Here is a 21,156-nt window from a genome sequence, read left to right as displayed (position 1 = left end):
GCAGCCTGTGCGATTCATTTTAGTTAGTTAGATCCCACTGTTGATTTACAGTACAATGTTTTGAGAAAGTTATATTTATGCTATATTTTGGACATGCCTATTGAACTAACCAACAAGGCAGAATACAATTCAGTGAATACAAAAAATATGTTCAAACCAAAATATGTCTCAAACACAACAAACACTGAAAACAGTAAAACAGTACTGCATTGAGGTTTTATTTTTCACATTTCCAAATGACTGGAACTTCAATCACCCTGTTACTGTTCAAAAACTACTTTTGGAGCCACAACATATCGCCCTCCTCCTGCCATTGAGCTCAAGTCAACCCCACAGTTCCCAACAGCACTGAACAAGCCAGCGGATTAAACCAGCTTGCAATGATATTTCAAGCAAAATATTGATATGAGGAGGAAATTAACTGAGCATAAAAGCAGATAAACCTGCCAATAAGCCTCATTTTTGTACAAAATATACAACCGGAATTGTATCTACACATTTATACACAAACACACACAAATGTACAGCTTTGTGAATAGAATAGACATGCTTCTCAGAAGCAGTGAAATGAATTCATGTCCTAGACATTGTAGAGTGTGACACAGCAACATATAACAATGACAGCAATAATAATAATAATAATAATAATAATAATGATGCATATTTGCAACAATCATTAGCATTGCCTATATTATTTACAACTTTGTTTGATTTTTAATCTTAAATCATATTGCATTGTCAGAAGAACACAGTACTGGTGCATTTATCGTGATAATACATTATTGCTTACCTGCGAATGAAATCAAGGACTATTATAATGATAAACAACATATTTCTTAAAACAGAACTTAGAAACAATATGGACTTGTCAGTAAATACTTCACATCAATACGTCACCAGGATACAATCTTAGTTTAAAAATATAGTCACTGTAACACTAGCTTCATTCAAATGAGGATAAAACACCTAAATACAGAGTTTAAATAATGTTTAGACAATAACGTACCTAAATTTGTTTGAGAATGCAGTACTTTAGGTTGAAGTGCTTGGTAAAACTAAACCAGACCTGCTGTGTTTTGATTAGCATGAGGTGGCTTGTCATCCACATCTGTTTGTTGTAAGCGAAGCTCTGAAGGTGCTAGTTAAAGCTGTCTGCTGTGGTAAAGACTGGACAACAGGAAGTGGCGTTATGACTTTTTTTTTTTTTTTTTTAACAGGCATGGCTTCATGGTTACGCTGGAGTCTGTCTTTTGACTTTCTCTGTCCATCTTTTCTAATCACCTGCCCCAAAACACACAACAAATGCCATTTCAAAGTGGCAGTTTTGAACAGCTGCATAAATTCATATGAAATAAACAGACTAAATTAAATGCCCTATAAGGGGTAAAACACTCTAAAACGAATCCCAATGATCCACAGTCTATTAAACCAACAGGACATGGCAGTTTGTTGTTGTTTAGGGGCTAGAAACACAAAAAAACTCTTCCATTTGCTCATCTTCTGTCGTGAATCTCTCCAAGTTCGTTCTCTATGACCATCTGCCCTGACAGTGAACTACATCCCAGTTCCCTCATGTCTAACTCCACAAAGCCCTGCTCAGATTTTGGTCTCTGGGCCCTCAGGATCCAAAGCCTGGAAGGAGTTGCGGATGCGAGCGACCTCGCTAGCACAGAGATGGCCAAAAGCTTTGTTGTACCACTCTGGAGACTTTCCTCTGGAACAGCAAGCAAATATACAGCATTTAGTGAAGCATTCAAGTGTAATTTTTAGGACAATTAAGAGTTATGTACTGCCTTCATCACACATGCATTGAGGAAGCACTTCACAACAAGGAATTTCTAATGAACCAGAGGAATAATTCTGTTCAAATAAAACAAACAATATAAAGACAATTACATACATGTCTGATATATTAAAGAACAAATCACATGTGATAATATAAAAAAAATCATGACAACTCTAGGGAGATTTTTTTAGCATGGTAATGGATATGACAATGTTAATGTATTTGGTCTTGGCGGAATCGATCTGCTACGCTGCTGCAGAGCAAGTACAGCAACTTGCTACTGCCAATACATATGCCAATACGCTGCTGTATGTAAGACATACTGCTGCTGCACAAATAGCATATATCAATTACCCATAGCAGATATATACAGGTGGAGGGTTTTAGACGAACTCTGAAAGTGAAAGCTGTATATTCCTCGTTTACTGATATCACGTGACTTTGGCGTATCAAACTGCCAATGTCACGTGATTTCAGTAAACGAGGCTTCATTACGTCATAAGTGTTTCAAAATTTCAATGGCTCACCACTGGGGGGCATGACTTTGGCAGTTTGATACGCCCTCTGAACCACTGATTCGAAACAAAAGATTCGTAAAGCTTCGAAGCTTCATGAAGCAGTGTTTTGAAGTCGCCCATCACTAGATATTGTTGAATAAAGTCGTTATTTTGTTTTTTTGCCGCACAAAAAGTATTCTTGTCGCTTTATAACATTAATGTTGAACGACTGTAGTCACATTAACTGTTTTAAATACGTTTTTAGTAGCTTTCTGGGCAACGAAAGTGTTAATTGTCTTGCTGGCAATGCAGGCCTCACTGAGCCATCGGATTTTATGAAAAATCTTAAGTTGTGTTCTGAAATGAACGAAGGTCTTATGGGCGTGGAACAACCATAAGGTGACCATGAGGGTGAGTAATTAATGACAGAATTTTCATTTTTGGGTAAACTAACCCTTTAAAGGAACACTCCACTTTTTTTGAAAATAGGCTCATTTTCCAACTCCCCTAGAGTTAAACCGTTGAGTTTTACCGTTTTCGAATCCATTCAGCCGATCTCCGGGTCTGGTGGTACCACTTTTAGCATAGCTTAGCATAGTTCATTGAATCTGATTAGACCGTTAGCATCTCGTTAAAAAATGACCAAAGAGTTTCAATATTTTTCCTATTTAAAACTTGACTCTTCTGTAGTTACATCGTGTACTAAGACCGAAGGAAAATTAAAAGTTGCAATTTTCTAGGCCGATATGGCTAGAAACTATACTGTCATTACAGCATAATAATCAAGGAACTTTGCTGCCGTACCATGGCTGCAGCAGGCACAATGATATTACGCAGCGTCTCTCACAAATGTCTCCATGGTTGCAAGGCACGCTCCCTGTGCAAGCAGGGGGTCAGAGGCGCTGCGTAATATCATTGCGCCTGCTGCAGCCATGGTACGGCAGCAAAGTTCCTTGATTATTACGCCGGAATGACAGTATGAGCCTATTTTCAAAAAAAGTGGAGTGTTCCTTTAAATGTTGTGAGTTCCATCTAGAGTTTCATGACAGAACTAGGCATATTATAATATATATATATATATATATATATATATATATATATATATATATATATATATATATATTTGTGTTAATTTATTAAAAAGAAAAAATATATATATTATGCTCACCAAGGCTGCATTTATTTAAAAATACAGAAAAACAGTAATATTGTGATATATTATTCTACTTAACTGTTTTCTATTTGAATATTTTAAAATGTAATTTATTCCTGTGATGGTAAAGCTGAATTTTCAGCATCATTATTCCAGTCTTCAGTGTCACATGATCCTTCAGAATTCATTCTAATATACTCACTTGGCCATTTCTTATTATTATCAATGTTGAAAACAGTTTCTGACTTCAAACATGTGAACGGTAGTGAATACTTTAAGTGTTGTCTTCGATACACTTACTTCAGATCAACTCTGCATATATGTGTGAGTCTGGACTTGCCAGAGCCACATGGTTCTAGCAGATACTGTGATTCCAGAACTACCCCTCTCACTCCAGCTAGCTGTGGGCTTTCCTCATGGTCGATCGACACCGACACCAGTGCACACACCCCTTTTGGCATATCTGTCCTCCACGTCCTACACAGAAAAGAAAACAACACCAATATAAATCACAGCAAAAACTCTGATAGTGTGTCTGACATCCCCGACACAGTCAGAAGGAATGTAGGTGTCAATCTGCCAAGTGCAAATTTGATTATCAAATAACATGCAATATTCCAGCCGAATGTTTTGCTTCGATCAGATTACTGTTTGCACCTCACAAATGCCTATTTGTCAAATGATGTTAAACTGTAATCTTACAGTGGTATTCTGGGCAAGACCTGAGTGGTCTAATTTGCTTAGTTCAAAGCATTTTATGTTGACCTAACAGAAGTGTGCTCAGTGAGTCTCTTTCAGTAACACTCCATGAATGCCCAGCTGTTCAGCAGGGGTATGCTAGACCTTTTTACGACCTCAGTGTTCTGAGAATCACAAGAACTGTGTGACGCACAAAAAAGCTCTTGATACAGATACACATGCCTTTCTTACAGCCTCAATGTTGTAATCAGTTCAGCTCATTCAGATATTTGCTTATGGGATCAAACGGTAAACAATAAGCAGGATTTGTTTTTGTACTCACCTGAGCACCACAAAGTCTCTGTTGGGGTGAGGGGCCATGCTGTTCAACTCATACTGATACACCTCTGTCTGCTTGTCCAGAGTTTCTAGAACCTTCCACTGTAGCAGGTTACCGTCCCACAGGTGGCGCTCTCGCAGTATACGGTTCAGCACCACCGATGGAGGAGCTTCCACCTCTGCAGACACACGCCAGCGTCTCAACGGGGTCCCGTCTCCCACCTGTGAGAGACAACAGACTTCCCTCAGACTTTTATTTATTTTACGGGGTTTTGGTGTTTTATTGGATAGGATAGTCAGAGCAGACAGGAAATTGGGGGTGGGAAATGACACACGCCAGGTTCTAACATAGGTCACCCATAAATGCGACCATGCACTACTTTCCATGTCATGTATCTGTCTATAATTTTAATATTTCACATTATTTGTCCAAACTCAGATCAGATATATACACCATGGTCTGTTTGAATACTTGATTCTGATTGGCTAGAAGGTGTGCACTAAAACCATTTAAAGCACAAGTAGTTCTAAGTCAGTTTAATCACCCATCTATATTAATGAGCTATTTTCATTGAAGCACACACACACGTCACTCGCACACAGAGAGCGAAGAAACATTCAGGAGCACAGAAACTTATCAAAGCTGCTCCGCGACTTTTATTAATAAAACAGCTGAATCACTACATTATATTTCTCAGCAACGAGGGGGTTACATCGCTATTCTGAAGTAATTAAACTCACAGCTTCGTTGTTAATAGAGAGAGAAATGCTAAACAGACGCAGATACACATCTTTCATCTCTCTCTCCTTCATTAATTAATTCAAATAAATGCTATAATTTATTCATTCAAATAAATGTAATCTTCCTCCCTACTTTATCTCCATCTCATTCAAAGCAGGCAGTATGGTAGATCTAATGAGCCGTAACTGATGAAAATAACAGTCAATTTTACCCTTCCGGTCAAATATTGCGCTGCAAACATCAATAACCGCTTAAAGTTGTCAATGTTGGCAAATGACCATGGTATAAACTGGATAATCCACGGCTAGCTGCACATTAAACAATTTTAATGCACTTCTTTGTCGAAATCAATTCATGTTTTAATTTATAGTATCATTTTTATGAGAGTAATACTGGATATACTGGATATTATTACAAAAGTAAATATTCAAAGCATATTTTTCTATATAACATGAATGAATGAATGAAAGTATACATACATACTGTACATAAATCTGTATCTAATAATTATTATTACCTTTTTGAATGATAGCTCAGTATTGTCAATGTTTGATCTGGCCACCCAGCCCTTGGTTTTGTCTTTGGCCTCTTTCGTCAAATTCTGTATCAGGCTCTCCAGATAAGAGCGATATGTGCTTTCCTCCTCTTCTTCCTCTTCCTCATCCTGTTGCGACTGTTTTTTACAGAGTTCATCCAAAGAGGGCGCCAGCAGCTCAGCTTCCATGTACGAGTTCCTGGACTGAGAGAACATCTCCTGAGGAATCTGCACAAACCACATTAAAAGAAAAAACATTTCAAAAGAAGTCTTCCTTTTGTCCTCCAACTCTATAAATAAATAATTGTGGTCAGCAAGATTTTTTTTTATGTTTTTGAAAGTCTCTTATACTCACCAAGGTCAAAAAATAAAGTAAAAATAGTATTATCATGAAATATTATTACAATTGACCATGTGCACGGTTGCTTCCTGGTTTTCTTTTAGCCAGTTTAGGCATTTCCGGTGAACTGTTAGTTGTCACTCTGTACTCGCTGAACATCGACACAAAACCATCAATGGTTGACTTTTTAATGTTGTATTTATATTTTAATGAAGTTAAGCTAATTTGCCAATAAACCAATTTCATTGATTACAATAAAGATGAAGCTAATGGGAATGTTTGAATAAGAAATACGTTGTCTGTAATTGGACATGCACACGCAACATTTTTCCAACACTTTAAATGTTATTTTTAACGTGATGACCAAAAACATCCTTCTGAAATTGCCCCCATTTGTTTCAAGATGTAGGAAATCCAACATTTGTTAGAAAACACTTTTATTTAAAAAAAAAAAAAAAAACATTAATTACCACTATAACCAGCAGATGGTGGCAGAGGAGCATTTATTTAGCCAAAACTCACATTTTATTCAATGAATCTAACTAAAGTGCACAATAAATCTTTAATTTACAGTGTGTTGATGCTTTTTTCACACGAAAGAGTAAAATGTGTGAAATGGTCGAATTGAATTTTGCCGAGGGGGAACACTGAGACATGTCTTTATGTCGTCTTAGGTTTGAATAACTAAATTAACGTTCAAGTGACTATATTCTGATTATAAAATAAGTATTATACTTTTAATGCTGTTAAAGCTGCCTCAGGACATTGAAGATAATGACACACCAACAAGTGACATTTCACTGGAAGTTTTCCAGCTGGCTTATATTATTGCTTATATTATTTATATATATATATTTTTTTTTTCAGGATTATTTGATGAATAGAAAGTTCAAAATAACAGCATTTATTTGAAACACAATCTTTTCTAACAATGTAAAAGTTTTTACTGTCACAAATTTAATGCATCTTTGAATAAAATGATTAATTTCTTAAAAAAAAAGTTTTACAGATCCCAAACTTTTAAACGGTAGTGTATTCAAGGGAAAACCATACTATAGTTAGCTAAACATTTTGTAATTGTTCTCCACACAATTTTACATAGACAACCACAACTTCTCATTACACACATACCTCATTGCAGTCATGACAGAACAAGTATCTCATACCTCAAATAGCTGATTGCATTCAGCAATCATGTGCGCAAGCCCCTGAGTAGCCGCAAGGTTCTCATTCAGGTCCTTTTGGTCTGGCCTCCCAGTGGCATACTTCCTCTGAATAGACCTGAACGCAATAAAAGACATCATGTGCATGAGCTTCCATGTGATCCATAATATTTTTAAAATATTGTGGCTGTAAGCATATAAAACAAACCAATGAAAAACATCTCTTTTTATACATTTATATGAAGAAGTCTCATGATGCCCCCACCCCACTCCGCCTAGTCTGGATAAGTCTGTGGTAAAGCTAAACTATCTGTCTCTTTTAAAACACCTCCTCCTGTCTCTGGCCCTCAGGGAAGTGTGTCTGCTCTGTGTCGAGTAATGCTCCCTAATGAACACAATGATGGGGGAGTTGTTTGTACATTGAGTTAATAAAACACTTCACGCCTTCTCACGACACCTCAGGGCCCTGGAGCCCTAATGACAAAGCACACATACCATCCTGTAACTCCTATACAATAATGAAATAGTTTCACCCTTTCTAAGTAGAGCACATGTGTTGGAATGCACTAAAAGTGAAACTTTGTTACCTAGGCGACAGGTTATCATTCTTCATGATGTTGAGGTGGAAGAGCGAAGGAGCGAGGCACACTGCCAGGTTCATGGGGGTCATCTGGTTCTCCTCAACAGAGGAAGTGACATCATTTAGGAAGCACAGCAGCGTCTGCAGGACCTCACGGTTTTCATCGGCCATCAGCATGATAGCTGCCTGCACAGCCTGTAAGCGTTGTTCTTTAGGGACATCTGGGTAGAAAGAAAGTACAATAGAGAGCGTTAGGGATTTGAAAGTACTGCATGTAGTATTTGTACACATGAGCTCATAACAGACAGGAAACGCTCTTACACTGGTATATGTGGAGGAAGGTCTCGCCCATTTTGCTTGTGAGGAGAGGCTCAGGCAGGTCTCTGAAGAACTGTTTGACCATGTCCGCCACGTCATACGCGGACTGATCCTCGTAGTTCACATTTTCTGGGGAGGTTTCACACATTTGCCTGAGAGCCTGAATACGAGACTTCACTCCAGATTTACGGAAAAGTCCCACCTGAAGCACAACGAGAAAAGCAAATAAGATTTTTACTTTTTATAAAGAAAATGTGAGGGGTGCTTGCGATGCTAGGGTGTTGTGGGTTGTTGCCTGGGTGCTGCTAAGTGGTTGCTAGGGATTTTTTGGGTGGCTGCCAAAGGCGTGGCATTACCATTGCTTGGTGAAATTTTGCTGGCGAAATCCACTCATTTCAACAGGAATCCAAGCAATTGGGGGTTTTACAAGGGCACATATTTTGCTTATTTTCATGTTGGTCACGCATGTTCACTAACACAAATCTGTTTTGTTTGAAAGTGACCTCTGTGTGAGTGGTGTTTCATACTTTCATGCATCGCTAAACTATCAACAATGGACAATAGACCTTTATTTGGCTGTGAAATTTCACTGAAATTTCGCTAATGTGACCACACCTTTACTGAAAGTCTATGTAAGTGTATGGACTTTTTCAGTCATTTTTTTGTCCATCATTCATGACTGTTGCACAAACGTTCAAAACCTAACCCAAAATATGAGCAATAGTAATAATGATTCAAGCACAATTAAAAAGAAAATGAAGAGAATATATCTATTTTGATCTTTGATCTAAGACTTTAGCATACAGGGAAGAAAATCAAAATTGATCTTTAATCAGTCTTGCAAATGTGAATGAAACTGTGTACCTGGTCCAAACACTGGCTCCTTAAAAAGCGCAGGGCAAGCTGTAAGCTTAAGGGCAGAGGGTATCCATACCGCTGGACATGGACAATCAGAGGAACGCCGAAAACCACCTTATCCTTGTAGTCTGGTCCCTTCATTCTCTTCATAAATTTTGGCACTGACCTAAGAACGTATACACACAGTATTGATAAGAGTCTTGATTGTATATAATGCAGGAAGGAGTGCGACTGGAAGAGTGCAGAGTTGGCGGGCAGAACTGTGATTTACTGTAGATGGCGGGATGAGATTGTTCCACAAGCTCTGGAGGTTTAACACAAGACTCGCTTGACTGAGGAGACACTTTGATCTGTGTGTCATTCAATAAGAGCTAATAACTGACAAGAAAGCTCCCAATGACACTCCACAGGGACTTTCCAAAACTGAGTCATTTTGTTGCTTTAAAAGAGACCCTTGACTTACATATGTACACTACCTTTCAAAAGTTTGGGGTCAGTTCATTTTCTGAAAGAACTTAATACTTCTATTCAGCAAGGATGCAAAAGTGACAGTACAGACATGCAAGTAATTAAAATATGATTTCTATTTCAAAAAATGCTGTTCTTTTGAAGTGTCTATTAATCAAAGAAAAAAATGCATCACAGTTTCCAAAAAAATATTAAGCAGAACAATTGTTTTCAAAATTTATAATACTAAGAAATAGTATTGAGCACCAAATCAGCACATTAGAATGATTTATGAAGGATCATGTGACACTGAAGACTGGAGTAATGACTGCTGAAAAGTCAGCTTTGCATCACAGGAATACATTACATCTTAAAATATATTACAATAGAAAACAGTTATTTTGAATTATATTTCACAATATTACTGTTTTTACTTTATTTCTGATCAAATAAATGCAGCCTTGGTGAGCATAAGAGACTTCTTTCAAAAACATTAAAAAAAATCTCACCAACCCCAAACTTTTAAATGGTAATATACGCTATGAAGCTGAATACTTAATGTCACATTCTTTCTCATTGTACTCCACTGGTAAAAAAGATTTATAATTTTCCTAATGCTCAGTCCCAAATTTGTTTGTAGGCAACTCACCAAGTCCACCCATGCTTGTTGGACATGGAGTATTTTTCCATGACTGCAGTGAGACGCAATAAAGAGAATTTCTGCAGCAAGCTAAGCTGGCCCACTGATTGGCTAGATATCTGTAGTGAGATTCCTGATTGGCTGAGGAGGTTTGACATCCTGAAGCTCGGCCATCTAAGGCTAGAAATACAAAAAAAAAAACAAAACATAAATATTCATGAAAATCAGATTATGGAAAGATCATTTAATGCTGCTCTTTAAAGTATAAATAAAAAAATACTGCAATATGATAAAAATGTTTTGTGTTCTTACACACCAAGCCCTTATATATATATAAATAAACATTTATTTAAGAAAATCTGTATGGACATCTAAAGCTTACAAGCTAGTGTAATCGCCCTTTGAACACACATCACTTTAAAGTTTCTGGATATTTGAATGAGCGCCTCTCAGTATATCCATCCTGAAGTCTTACTGTGGTCGTGTGAGAGAAGCTCCCACCCCCGAGTCTCTCCTCTCTCTGGTGCTGGAGGTGTCCGTGTCATTTAACGAAACCCCGTCCTTGTTGCCGTCGCTCGGAGTGGTCAGGCCTTCTACAGAGGTCCCCTCAAAGTCCAGTGTGATCTGACTGGAAGATTGGCCATCAATAATCCTCTGGTCCCGCCCCCTGCTGCCCTCCCCCTCCCCTTCACTCTCCGGCAAGATGTTTTTGGACCAATGGTCCACGATCTGCTGCAAGCCATTCACATGCTGCAATATGTCATCTAAATGTGGGAAAATATCCTCCTTCTCAAGGTCTAATAAGTCCCCTGTGCTCGCATACAGGTGTGAGCCAGGTACGTTATCGTACACGCTAATCCTGCTTCCCCGCGGGCAGCAGCGCGTCACGGCCCGGAGTTCCCTTCCGCCAACTTTCCTGCACTTATATGGCTGTGTCTCTGAATCCAGAACCTTCCAGTTTCTTTGTTCCTTACTGGCTGGCGCCAGACTCTCGATTGACAGCGCTTTAGGGAAGGTACCAGGTTTGTGATCTTTTGGGATATGCACCAACAGCTCGTCATAGGAGCGGAAATCATTTTTTCGGCTCTGTTCAACCGGTCTCCTCCTCTGGGGGGCGCCGGCGAGAACATCAATGTCCTCCAGGTAGATGCCTGCACGTTTACCAGGAGGATACAACTTTGAGACACGTCCCTTCATGTTCGGTGTGCTTCCGGCACTACCGCTGGTCTCAGATTGGCTGCTGGCCTCACTGCTGGCCAACGAATTTGGGCAGTTGTTGGCAGGTGGCATGTTTTCAGAGTTTAGAGGCCCGTCGTTAAAAATCTGAACACATCGTAGAGTCTTTAGCGCCTCTGGCTCGCTTTGCAGAACTGGGCCGCTAATAACCAAAGAGCGTCGCTCTGAACGACCCATTGATGGCCCCCATGTCCGACCCAGCGTCTCCATCCTCCTCAAGAAGTCTTTGGCGCGTGTGCGTCCACGTCGCCTGCTCTTGGCAGGAAGTGAACCGTAATGAGGCAGCTCTCTGGGTAAGTGCAGTGGGGTGAGCGAGGCGGAGTCAGGCATGGCAGCCAAGGAGTCTTCACTGTGGAGGGAGCAGATCTCCGGCTCACTGAGGTCTGTCAGAATGCTCTCACTGCTCACGGTGGTCCGCAGATTCTCACCCACCTCCGAGGGGCTCCGCTCCTCCGCTCTACCCAAGAGGTAATCGATGTCTTGCAGACGTGACCAGCGCCGGCTGTTCCACTCAAATGTCCATCTATTGCTGATGGCCAGCAGATCCTCCTCATCAGAGTCCTCACTCTGTGGGAACAAGAAAGCACAGGGATAGACTTTGTTCGACATATTTTAGAGTTTAAGCTCCTAAACTACAGTCATAAAGATACAGTATATAGTAGGGGTGTGACGAGATCTCGTGCCATGAGATCTAGCGAGACTAAAATGTGATGAGATTTCTCGTCGAGGTGAAAAGCTGTCTAGCGATAGTGCCATGATGGAGTGTGAGGGTGAAATTAGGATAGAATATGCCCCCACTACATTTACATTACGCCTCCACTGTCGTTTTGCTTTTTAAGGAAATAAAAAACATTTAATTAAGTTGGATAACGGTTGCTTCAATTCCGGCAGAGTCATACATAGTGCAGCAGGAATCAGAATTCACTGATCATGTGACGAGAGTAAGTGATGAGATGACTGACAAGACCATGGCGGAGATTTCGTTGTACAACAGAGTCTGACACAAGTCTGACAAATGTCTGATCTTGCAGAATGTGTGCTGAGCACCGCCTATTCACAGAGTACACGCGATCGCGAAATCAAAAGTAAAATGCAAGCGTGCATTCAAATGAGATTTCAATTCCCCGCATTTTGAAAGCGGCTCCCTGATGCATGCAGATATCTCCCAATATGAAAGCTGTTAATGTAGTTAATCTCTTTTTTCCACAGCTTTCTTTCTTTCTAAAACAGAAAAAAACCTCCTAACAATTATTTTTATTGCAGTCAAATGACATTAATTTATTCATAGTTCTAAATTGTCATGAACGTTATATTAAGGTTTCATTGTACAGATGTTACCAATAAGTTTTATAGATAGTAAAGTCCAGACACGTGAGCCCACAGTACAGGAAAGAGCTGTGAAGGGCTCTGACACCCTCTTAGCATTGTATATACTTTCACAACCCATTTCCTATTTAAAATATCACAGACCTCATACATTTAAATTGAATAATAGTGATGATGTCAAAAGAGGCTCATGGTATTTGAAAAATGTCAGGAGACTATTTCAAAAACATCCCCTAAGTCATATTAGCTGGTTTGGGGAATTCTCAAATATCATCCAAACAAGAGGACATGAACATAACAGGTATCAAATCACCGTCTGGTTGTGTTAAAGACAGCAACACCCAAAGACCCCTTTCACATGCCTGAGACGTCAGTAGAAGCAGAAGCGTCAGAAATGACCCACTGAATGAGATCCACAGCTTACAATCATAATTAGAATGAAATACGACCCCTGAGTAAACAGCCAAAGAGTCTCGACTGAAGATTAAACTGACACTTCTGTGCTTAAAACCAACATCAATTCTATAGACTGCGCACGACTGCTCTTTTTATATAATCTTCTTTATTAAAAGCAGTCTATAGGCCACATAATCCATTTTAAAAACCCAGACAGACAGATTTAATCTAAAGACAGATTTTTATTTCACAGACATACCTGCACCATAAACCAAAGCCATTACAGTAATAGTAAAAACATATAGATTATTTATAGAACAGATATTTAATTTCTATTTGTCTATAAGATAAATGGGTGAATCTCATGTTTTTTCATTAATTAAAAATGTATTTTGCATAGACACTATTAAGATTATTGCATTGTGAAATTATTTTCATGACAATTCTCATTACTGTAATGCACAAAAAATGTAATGTAATCAATATAAAAAGATTTCTAGCTTAAATAAATGTTGTTTTCAACACTGATAATAATAAGAAATGTTTGTTGAGCATCAAATCAGCATATTAGAATGATTTCTAAAGGATCATGTGACACTGATGACTAGAGTAATGAAATAAAAACCTCTTTGTTTGCAAAAATGTCTTCATTGTTTGTAAATATGGCACACATATTTCTTAACAAATTTACCCCAAACCCAAAAACAAAAACAAACAAAAAAAAAAATTGATTAAATAGAAACTTACTTTCTTCTTGGGGAGGCTCACGTCCAGTTTCATGGAGGCACACTTGTTCAGAGTGTTGAGTCGACTGGAAGAGAGGAGACACAGTCACTGGTGCATCCGTCACTCTCATCTCCACCACAAAGAAACCATACAGCCACAGAGAGAGAGAGACAATCCACTGTAGATCCTACACTCGTCTAACCTCTGTTTGCCTCTCTACGTGCAGGTATAGATTTCAAGAAACTCTCACTATCTCTGTCCTGATTGGCTGAGGGAAAGAGTGACGGGACTGCTTGGCAGCCGCAGGTTCTAATCTCTTTCAAGACATGGCCATGAATGAATGAGACTCTGATGGGACTGCAGAAGGAAAAACAGAAGGATAAAGAGCGAGAGAGTGGGCAATCCACCTTCTCGTCCACCTCCCCTTTGATCTAACCCTAAAGCGCCCTTTAACTTTCTCATCTGACTGATCTTCACCCCTGAAGAGGTTTTCTCCACCCCTTTTTACACACAAACACAGACACAATCTTCTTTACTCTACAAGAGACTGCAGACCGCTCACTTTATATCCATTCCAGACACAAACAAGCTATTATTTTACCTATAAAACCAGACTTGTTGTTTTTGACACGCTAAAATGTTCCATCATGACATCAGTGCTGTTAATCAGCTTTCTGCCGACACAATCTGCCCCACTTTTCAATCAAGATTCCCTAATTAAACATCCAGGCCCAGATGGCCACATAAATACGCGTAAATATCGTGTCTGTGGCGTGATAATGAAACGCCATTATCATGCCAGCAGACACCGTCCTTAAGAGCAGTGTGTGTATTCTCTGACAGTAAAGCTGTCAGATCTCACTAACGCTGTCATTAGCGGCATTAGACAGGGAGACAACCTGCTAGAAACCCTCAACGACTCAAACCCCGGGCCTCGCTCCACACAAACACACACAACCATCTGTTAGTTGCCTATACCGCCAAACCCAACCCCACCCCATGCTCCCTCAGGCCTTTGAGAGGGACATCAGAGCGGACTCCATGGGGGCTGCATTAGGGATCAAAGCGTCTGGGAAGGGGACAGACTTTATGGAGGACATGGGTCAGACAGCTACAGAGGTGGGGTCGCCACTGGGCCAGCACCACCGAGCTTTCTCGTACTTGTACATGCAGGATGGGGGGCAACAATAGTCTTTCGTCTGGTTGGGTACTGGTCAAAAAACTGCTGAAGTTTCTTCAAACACATTTGCTCATTAAAAGGACTTTTGGGGAAAAGGTGTTGTGCGTTTTTCAAGACTTTATGAATAAAAAACAAAACAAAATAAAAATTAAAAACACATTCGCTCATAAAAAGGACTTTTGTGGAAAAGATGTAGTGTGTTTTTAAAGACTTTATGAAAAAAAAAAAGAAAAGTAAAATAAAATAGAATAAAATTAAAATAAAAAGTTTGTAATAAAAAGACTTGGGGAAAAGGTGTAGACAGTTTTTTTATGAATATAGATGAACATATATTAACATATACTAGCCAACAACAAATTATAGTAGTACTATCAAAGATACAAAACAAATACATTAAAATAATGATAATAATGCCAGAAATAAAATAAATGAACATATACAAATATCTAATAGCCTCTCTCTAATCTGTTCATGCTCTTATGTGACAAAAAGCTCATGAGAAAAAAATGTTATGTAGTCATTTGTTATAAAAAGAAACAGATCTTATAAAAAACTATTTCTCTACTAAATCACTGCATTAACAATTCCATTTTTCTCTTCAAAACGAAAACAAATCGACTAAAACATGAGCCATTGTGAAAGAAGAGTTGTTTCAGTGGCAGAGAAAGCTATTACATCATTGTGCACAGTAAGACCAGCAGCAACATTAAATAAGAAAGTAAATGGGAACAATTTTGATGTCATGTTGTCCTTAAAGCTGTCATATTGTTCAACACTGAGCAATATTAATGGACAGAACAACATAGCCATCAGAGCATGAGTGATTGACAGTAAGGTCTTTGATTTTCACAGCTGTCATTTTAAGTGAAGACGGTGTATCAGGTTCCATCCTGTAGACTGCAAGACTCTCAGTCTCAACAATCTCAAGATATTGAGATAATCTAGACATTTAGAAACTTACCGGCAAAGAGGCTCCACAAGGTCTTTGTCGAGAAAGTCATGGTCCTTCTTGACTGCGGATATTTCAATGGGAAACTGGGAATCTGTAGGCAGAGACAGGAAGAAGATCACTTTTCTGTCCTGTTTAAGAGGTTTAATGTAAGTAACTGACATCTTCAAAATAAGTGATCACAAAAGTTCACATATGGATAATTGTGCATGTTATTTAATGATATTTTCAAGACATATAAAGCAAATCACAACCATGAATTAAAATAGAAAGATAGAAATAAACAGATCGAAAGATAACTGGATAAAATGTTTCTAGTTCGCCCAGCCAGACATCTGCGAAGGTTCTGCAGAGGATCACAGCAGCTGTGGTGTAATTCTTATAAAGAAAGTGCAATCTCTGGCAGACGCTCCTTCGCTGATTACATTACACACAGCAGACCAGCTCTGAAACTGAACCTGGGGTTATCGCACATCTCACTCAGAATGACTCAAACAAATGTGGACAATTAGCAAAAAGGAGGAAAGACAGATCAAGATGAACACTAAGGTATTTTCCCAGTGGAATCTGGGAGTTCATTTATGTCATGATGGCATAATGACCTCACAAGGCCAAAGAGAGCTTCTTCCATTTTCTCATGAGAGCCGAGCTCTGAATTTACACGGCATTAAATATAGAATTGTTGACATTTTATCGCTCATTGACGTAAAGCATCATAAGGAGGAGTCAGGGGAACAGAGAGAGAGAGAGAGAGAGAGAGAGAGGCAGAGAGAACAGTATCCTCTTGACCCCTTTGTTGGCCTATGCGGAAGACTAAGGCAAAGGACTGTATTTTCCCGGCAGTGATAATGAAGACTTTTTCCCATGACCTCTTCCTCCCTTTGGATAGAAACTCTAGTCTGCAAATAGCTTGCCGTGGCCCTAAAATGACCAGAAAAGATAAAGAGGGAAGAAAAAAAATGCTGACAAATGGAGCACACAGCTGTATAAATGCAGTTTTTATTCCATATGTCTGAAGCGGAAAATCAAGAATAATTCAGCTTGTAATCACTGCTTGGCTTTTGTCCGCCCAGCTGAGGTGGGATGGGATAGGTGTGATCTCAAACTCAAAGCAACAGTCAGCTCTCTCTCTCTCTCTCTCACCCTACTGCATTCCTGATTTTTTACCGTCACTTAACCTCACAGCTGCAACCACACTGCAGACGTTTGTTGAAGCCACTGAATCAACGAACAATTCTTCGACATCTGTGTGTATGTTTATAGATATTAATCCCATTTCTTACCCTCATAAAGTTGGGCATACTGTGGGAATCCTGCCGCCCTCAGCCAGTCACATGCTTCCTTTGCCTCGATTTCTGAAAAGAAACAATGATACGATTCTTCAGCAGTTTATCTATTAATCAATTTCAACCTGATGTCACACACATGCTCATGGACACCATATATATATATATATATATATATATATATATTCTATCCAAGGACTTTTTTTTTTTTTTTGCGAAAAATCATTTTGGCTGTACAGCAGCTCTAAAAGAAAATAGTGTCATTGTTCAGCTAAGTCAGTTCAGTGTTGATTCAGTTCTGTTGTAAAGATCATCAATTATTAAATCTGTTAATTTAATCTATAAAGCAGTTCTGCAGAAAACAGTGATGTCATCGTCCAGCTCAGTCCAGTTCTCATCCAACAGTGTCAGTGCAGTCAAATCAATAATATTGTTGAATATTCAGTCCTGACAATCAAGCTACTCAACCTCACTATTGTCTTCTGATATTTCCTAATATTTCCTTATTGAATAATATTATTTTTTAACATAGTAAGCTGTAAACTTGCAACTTTCAATTGTCTCATTACTCTCTATATTTTACAAATATTTGAGATGCGAACGATGCAAAATAATTTGCGATATATGCAAAATTATGTATGGAAACAAAACAAAACGTACAACGCATTTTTTAAAGGATGAATATCATTACGTCCACCATTTATCGGTAAAAGGAGAATTGAATGGAAACAGACTGGAGACTTCACAATTTCACAAACTTTTTTCTACACATATTCACTTTTTCAATACAAAACAGCACAAAAAAAACTGGCTTTTGAGAAGAGATGGAATAAGAGAGTACAAAAACAAAGCATCTCTCAAAATAAGCCACCATAAAAGTGGACAGGTCAGGAAATGACCTCACCACAATCCGACAATTATATCCTTTTCTTACAAGATTCTCCGCATACTTGTGCTAAATTACACATTTGCTGAATGGAAACCACTCACAGTCTGAAGAAATCTCCCTCAGAACACAACACTGAACACATAACCCTTGATACACACAGCGCCTTCCATCTATGTGATAAAGTCAGTGGTTCACATACTTACTGGTTGTTCTCATCACTTTATCATACAGAGAAAACATGTGTGTCCCTCAGATCTGAGCATCCCTTTTCCTCCAAAGTCTCAAAAAGTCCAGTTTTGTCCCCAGCTGCCTCAGATAGCTGCCTGCTCCTCTGCCCTGAACTTTTTCTTTTGTCGTCTCTCACTCACTCTTGAACATCCTCCCTCTGGCTGATGTGCTCATCCTCTCAGTCTTTAGGCCTGCCTTCATTTTCCTCTTCCTCAGCCTTTCTCTTTGTACCTTCTGAGGCCTTGCAACCACACTGAATACTCTAACAACTGCATAGTACCCAGAACACATTAGCAATCATACAGCAACAATCTGGCAACCACAGACAACATTCTAGCATCATGTATACTATAGTAATTTATAGTAAATATTATAGTGTTTTTGAACCATACTATAGTAAAGTACTTGAATTAATTTGTTGTCGTAATTCTATAGTTGTTGTGGTAATATGACAACTATAGTAATATAAACAAATGACTTTACCCAATACTAGTTTACTATAGTAAATACTATAGTATTTTTTTTTTTCCCCTCACATTTTCTTCTAAAATCTTCATAGATATAGTGGAGAAAGACAGGAAATTATTGGAAGAGAGAGGAGGGAATGGTCACAACAACTCAATAAATCTGGAGCACATGGACTAGACGTTGCGCCACGGCTCCAACTTCTATGAAATATTTTAAGTAGTCAATAAAGGGCTCTGGAAAGCTATTCATTCTTTCTCTGTGTGTTCCTCCATTCACCATGATGTGAAAAAAAAAAAAAAAAAACACCAGGCAGCTGAGATGATGAAAGATGTTCCCTGTGTGTGTTATTGAGCAGAGCCGGCAGATAATGCCAACATTAACTGACAGAAGCTGTTCCGCTAACTAGGATTTCACACATGATTACTCAAAAAGAACAAAAACTAGGCACAAAATCTTTTTGTTTTGAAACATGTGGATGTGTCACCAAATGCATTTGTTCAAGAACAATATTTTGATACATAAATCCCTGTCTGGCGTTTTTTATTCTGTATGTTTCTAATCTGACATTGTCATTCCACAGTTCGGCCTGTTCCTGGCAGCAGGACAGGAATTCCTCACACTTTGGTCTACAGCAGAATCCCCAGTGATTAGCTCTCCCCTGAGGGGTATGAATTACTGATATACAATAATACCACTGACAAACACAAGTCTAAGTCAGAGAGACACAAATTCCCTTCACAGCATACTCATGTGTCATTTCCTCTTTCTCATCTAAAGCATACAGTAAAGGGACACATTATGGAATTTTTTTTGCTCTTTGAACAGATACTATATAGACATTTGCTAACATTCGCAACACAGAGCTCATTCTTAAAACTGCTCATTCAGAAATCGTTATAGTTATGACGTCTCAACCATGAGCCCACATTAAAGGGTTAGTTCACCCAAAAATGAAAATTCTGTCATTAATTACTCACCCTCATGTCGTTCCACACCCGTAAGACCTTCGTTCATCTTCAGAACACAAATTAAGATATTTTTGATAAAATACGATGGATCAGTGAGGCCTCTATTGCCAGCAAGATAATTAACACTTTCAACGCCCAGAAAGATACTAAAGACATATTTAAAACAGTTCATGTGACTACAGTGGTTCAACATTAATGTTTTGAAGCGACGAGAATACTTTTAGTGCACCAAAAAAACAAAACAACGACTTTATTCAACAACATCTAGTGATGGGTGATTTCAAAACACTGCTTCATGAAGCTTTGAAGCTTTATGAATCTTTTGTGTCAAACCAGTGGTTTGGAGCACATATCAAACTGCCAAAGTCACGTGATTTCAGTAAACGAGTTTTTGTTATGTCATAAGTGTTTTGAAATTTCAATGGTTCACCACTGGGGGGCGTGACTTTGGCAGTTTGATATGTGCTCCGAACCACTGATTCGAAACAAAAGATTCGTAAAGCTTCGAAGCTTCATGAAGCAGTGTTTTGAAATCGCCCATCACTAGATATTGTTGAATAAAGTCGTTATTTTGTTTTTTTGGTGCACAAAAAGTATTCACAAAAAGTCGCTTCATAACATTAAGGTTGAACCACTTTAGTCACATGACCTGTTTTAAATATGTTTTTAGTAGCTTTCTGGGTGCTTGAAAGTGTTAATTATCTTGCTGTTAATAGAGGCCTCACTGAGCCATTGGATTTTATCAAAAATATTTTAATTTATGTTCTGAAGATGAACGAAGGTCTTACGGGTGTGGAACGACAAGAGGGTGAGTAATTAAAGACAGAATTTTCATTTTTGGGTGAACTAACCCTTTAAGTAACACATCAACCACTATTCAGCAACTATTCAACAATATATCATGAATATATGTAGAATATACCTCCTTTACTATTTAAAGCATCTCTAAAGAAAGTTACACACACTAATCCCTTGTATGTTACATGTTCGTTCAATACTAGTTCAGCACTCAGAATCACACTCACACATGGAAGCAATTAGAGACAGACATGATGGGGCCCTTTTACAGAGTGCAAACACTGGCATCAAGAAACAACGCTCAGCGTGAGCAGCCAACCATGCTGTCATAGGCAGGAAAAGCCCCCCATGTCACCACTGTGGATGTTTGTTCTGTTTTAATGGTTTGTTTGTTTGTTCACACTGACAGAGTTAAATAAAACATCGGGCTTTCGGATCGCACAAGGAGTCAATTATCAACAGACACATCCATGCAAGTGGCGGAGGAATTTAAAGTCTAATGGTGTGTAATTATGGACATTAGCATGCATAAAAAAATTACATTACATGGGTTTTTATGATCATTTGTGATAGTCATAAACATCTACTGAAATTGTGAATCAAGAGGATGTCATGTTGCTGATGAATGTA

At 38.7% G+C, this 21,156-nt stretch overlaps 1 protein-coding gene across 5 annotated transcripts in view; it reads right to left on the bottom strand.

The window, feature by feature from the left end:
* Positions 1-197: 197 nt before the first annotated feature.
* stard13a (StAR-related lipid transfer (START) domain containing 13a) overlaps positions 198-21,156 on the bottom strand; it is a 56,290-nt gene continuing 35,331 nt past the window's right edge. For 4 of the 5 annotated variants that reach the window (XM_051909962.1, XM_051909960.1, XM_051909959.1 and 1 more), the window contains exons 2-14: positions 17,173-17,244; positions 15,902-15,983; positions 13,782-13,845; positions 10,552-11,879; positions 10,086-10,256; positions 8,996-9,155; positions 8,135-8,333; positions 7,821-8,034; positions 7,237-7,351; positions 5,713-5,958; positions 4,458-4,675; positions 3,737-3,913; positions 198-1,714 (exon numbers count right to left, since the gene is read on the bottom strand). In XM_051909962.1, the coding sequence (XP_051765922.1) occupies positions 1,597-1,714; positions 3,737-3,913; positions 4,458-4,675; positions 5,713-5,958; positions 7,237-7,351; positions 7,821-8,034; positions 8,135-8,333; positions 8,996-9,155; positions 10,086-10,256; positions 10,552-11,879; positions 13,782-13,845; positions 15,902-15,983; positions 17,173-17,244 (3,164 nt within the window). In that variant the 3' untranslated portion in view covers positions 198-1,596. Of the gene's footprint in view, positions 1,715-3,736; positions 3,914-4,457; positions 4,676-5,712; positions 5,959-7,236; positions 7,352-7,820; positions 8,035-8,134; positions 8,334-8,995; positions 9,156-10,085; positions 10,257-10,551; positions 11,880-13,781; positions 13,846-15,901; positions 15,984-17,172; positions 17,245-18,267; positions 18,433-21,156 lie in introns of those variants that run through there. The other variant, XM_051909961.1, reaches the window with a different exon arrangement.

The sequence above is a fragment of the Ctenopharyngodon idella genome, chromosome 10, assembly GCF_019924925.1.
Source record: "Ctenopharyngodon idella isolate HZGC_01 chromosome 10, HZGC01, whole genome shotgun sequence".
Lineage (NCBI taxonomy): Eukaryota > Metazoa > Chordata > Actinopteri > Cypriniformes > Xenocyprididae > Ctenopharyngodon > Ctenopharyngodon idella.
The sequence above is the reverse complement of the archived record's forward strand: the minus strand, read 5'-3'. Positions and strand labels throughout refer to the sequence as shown.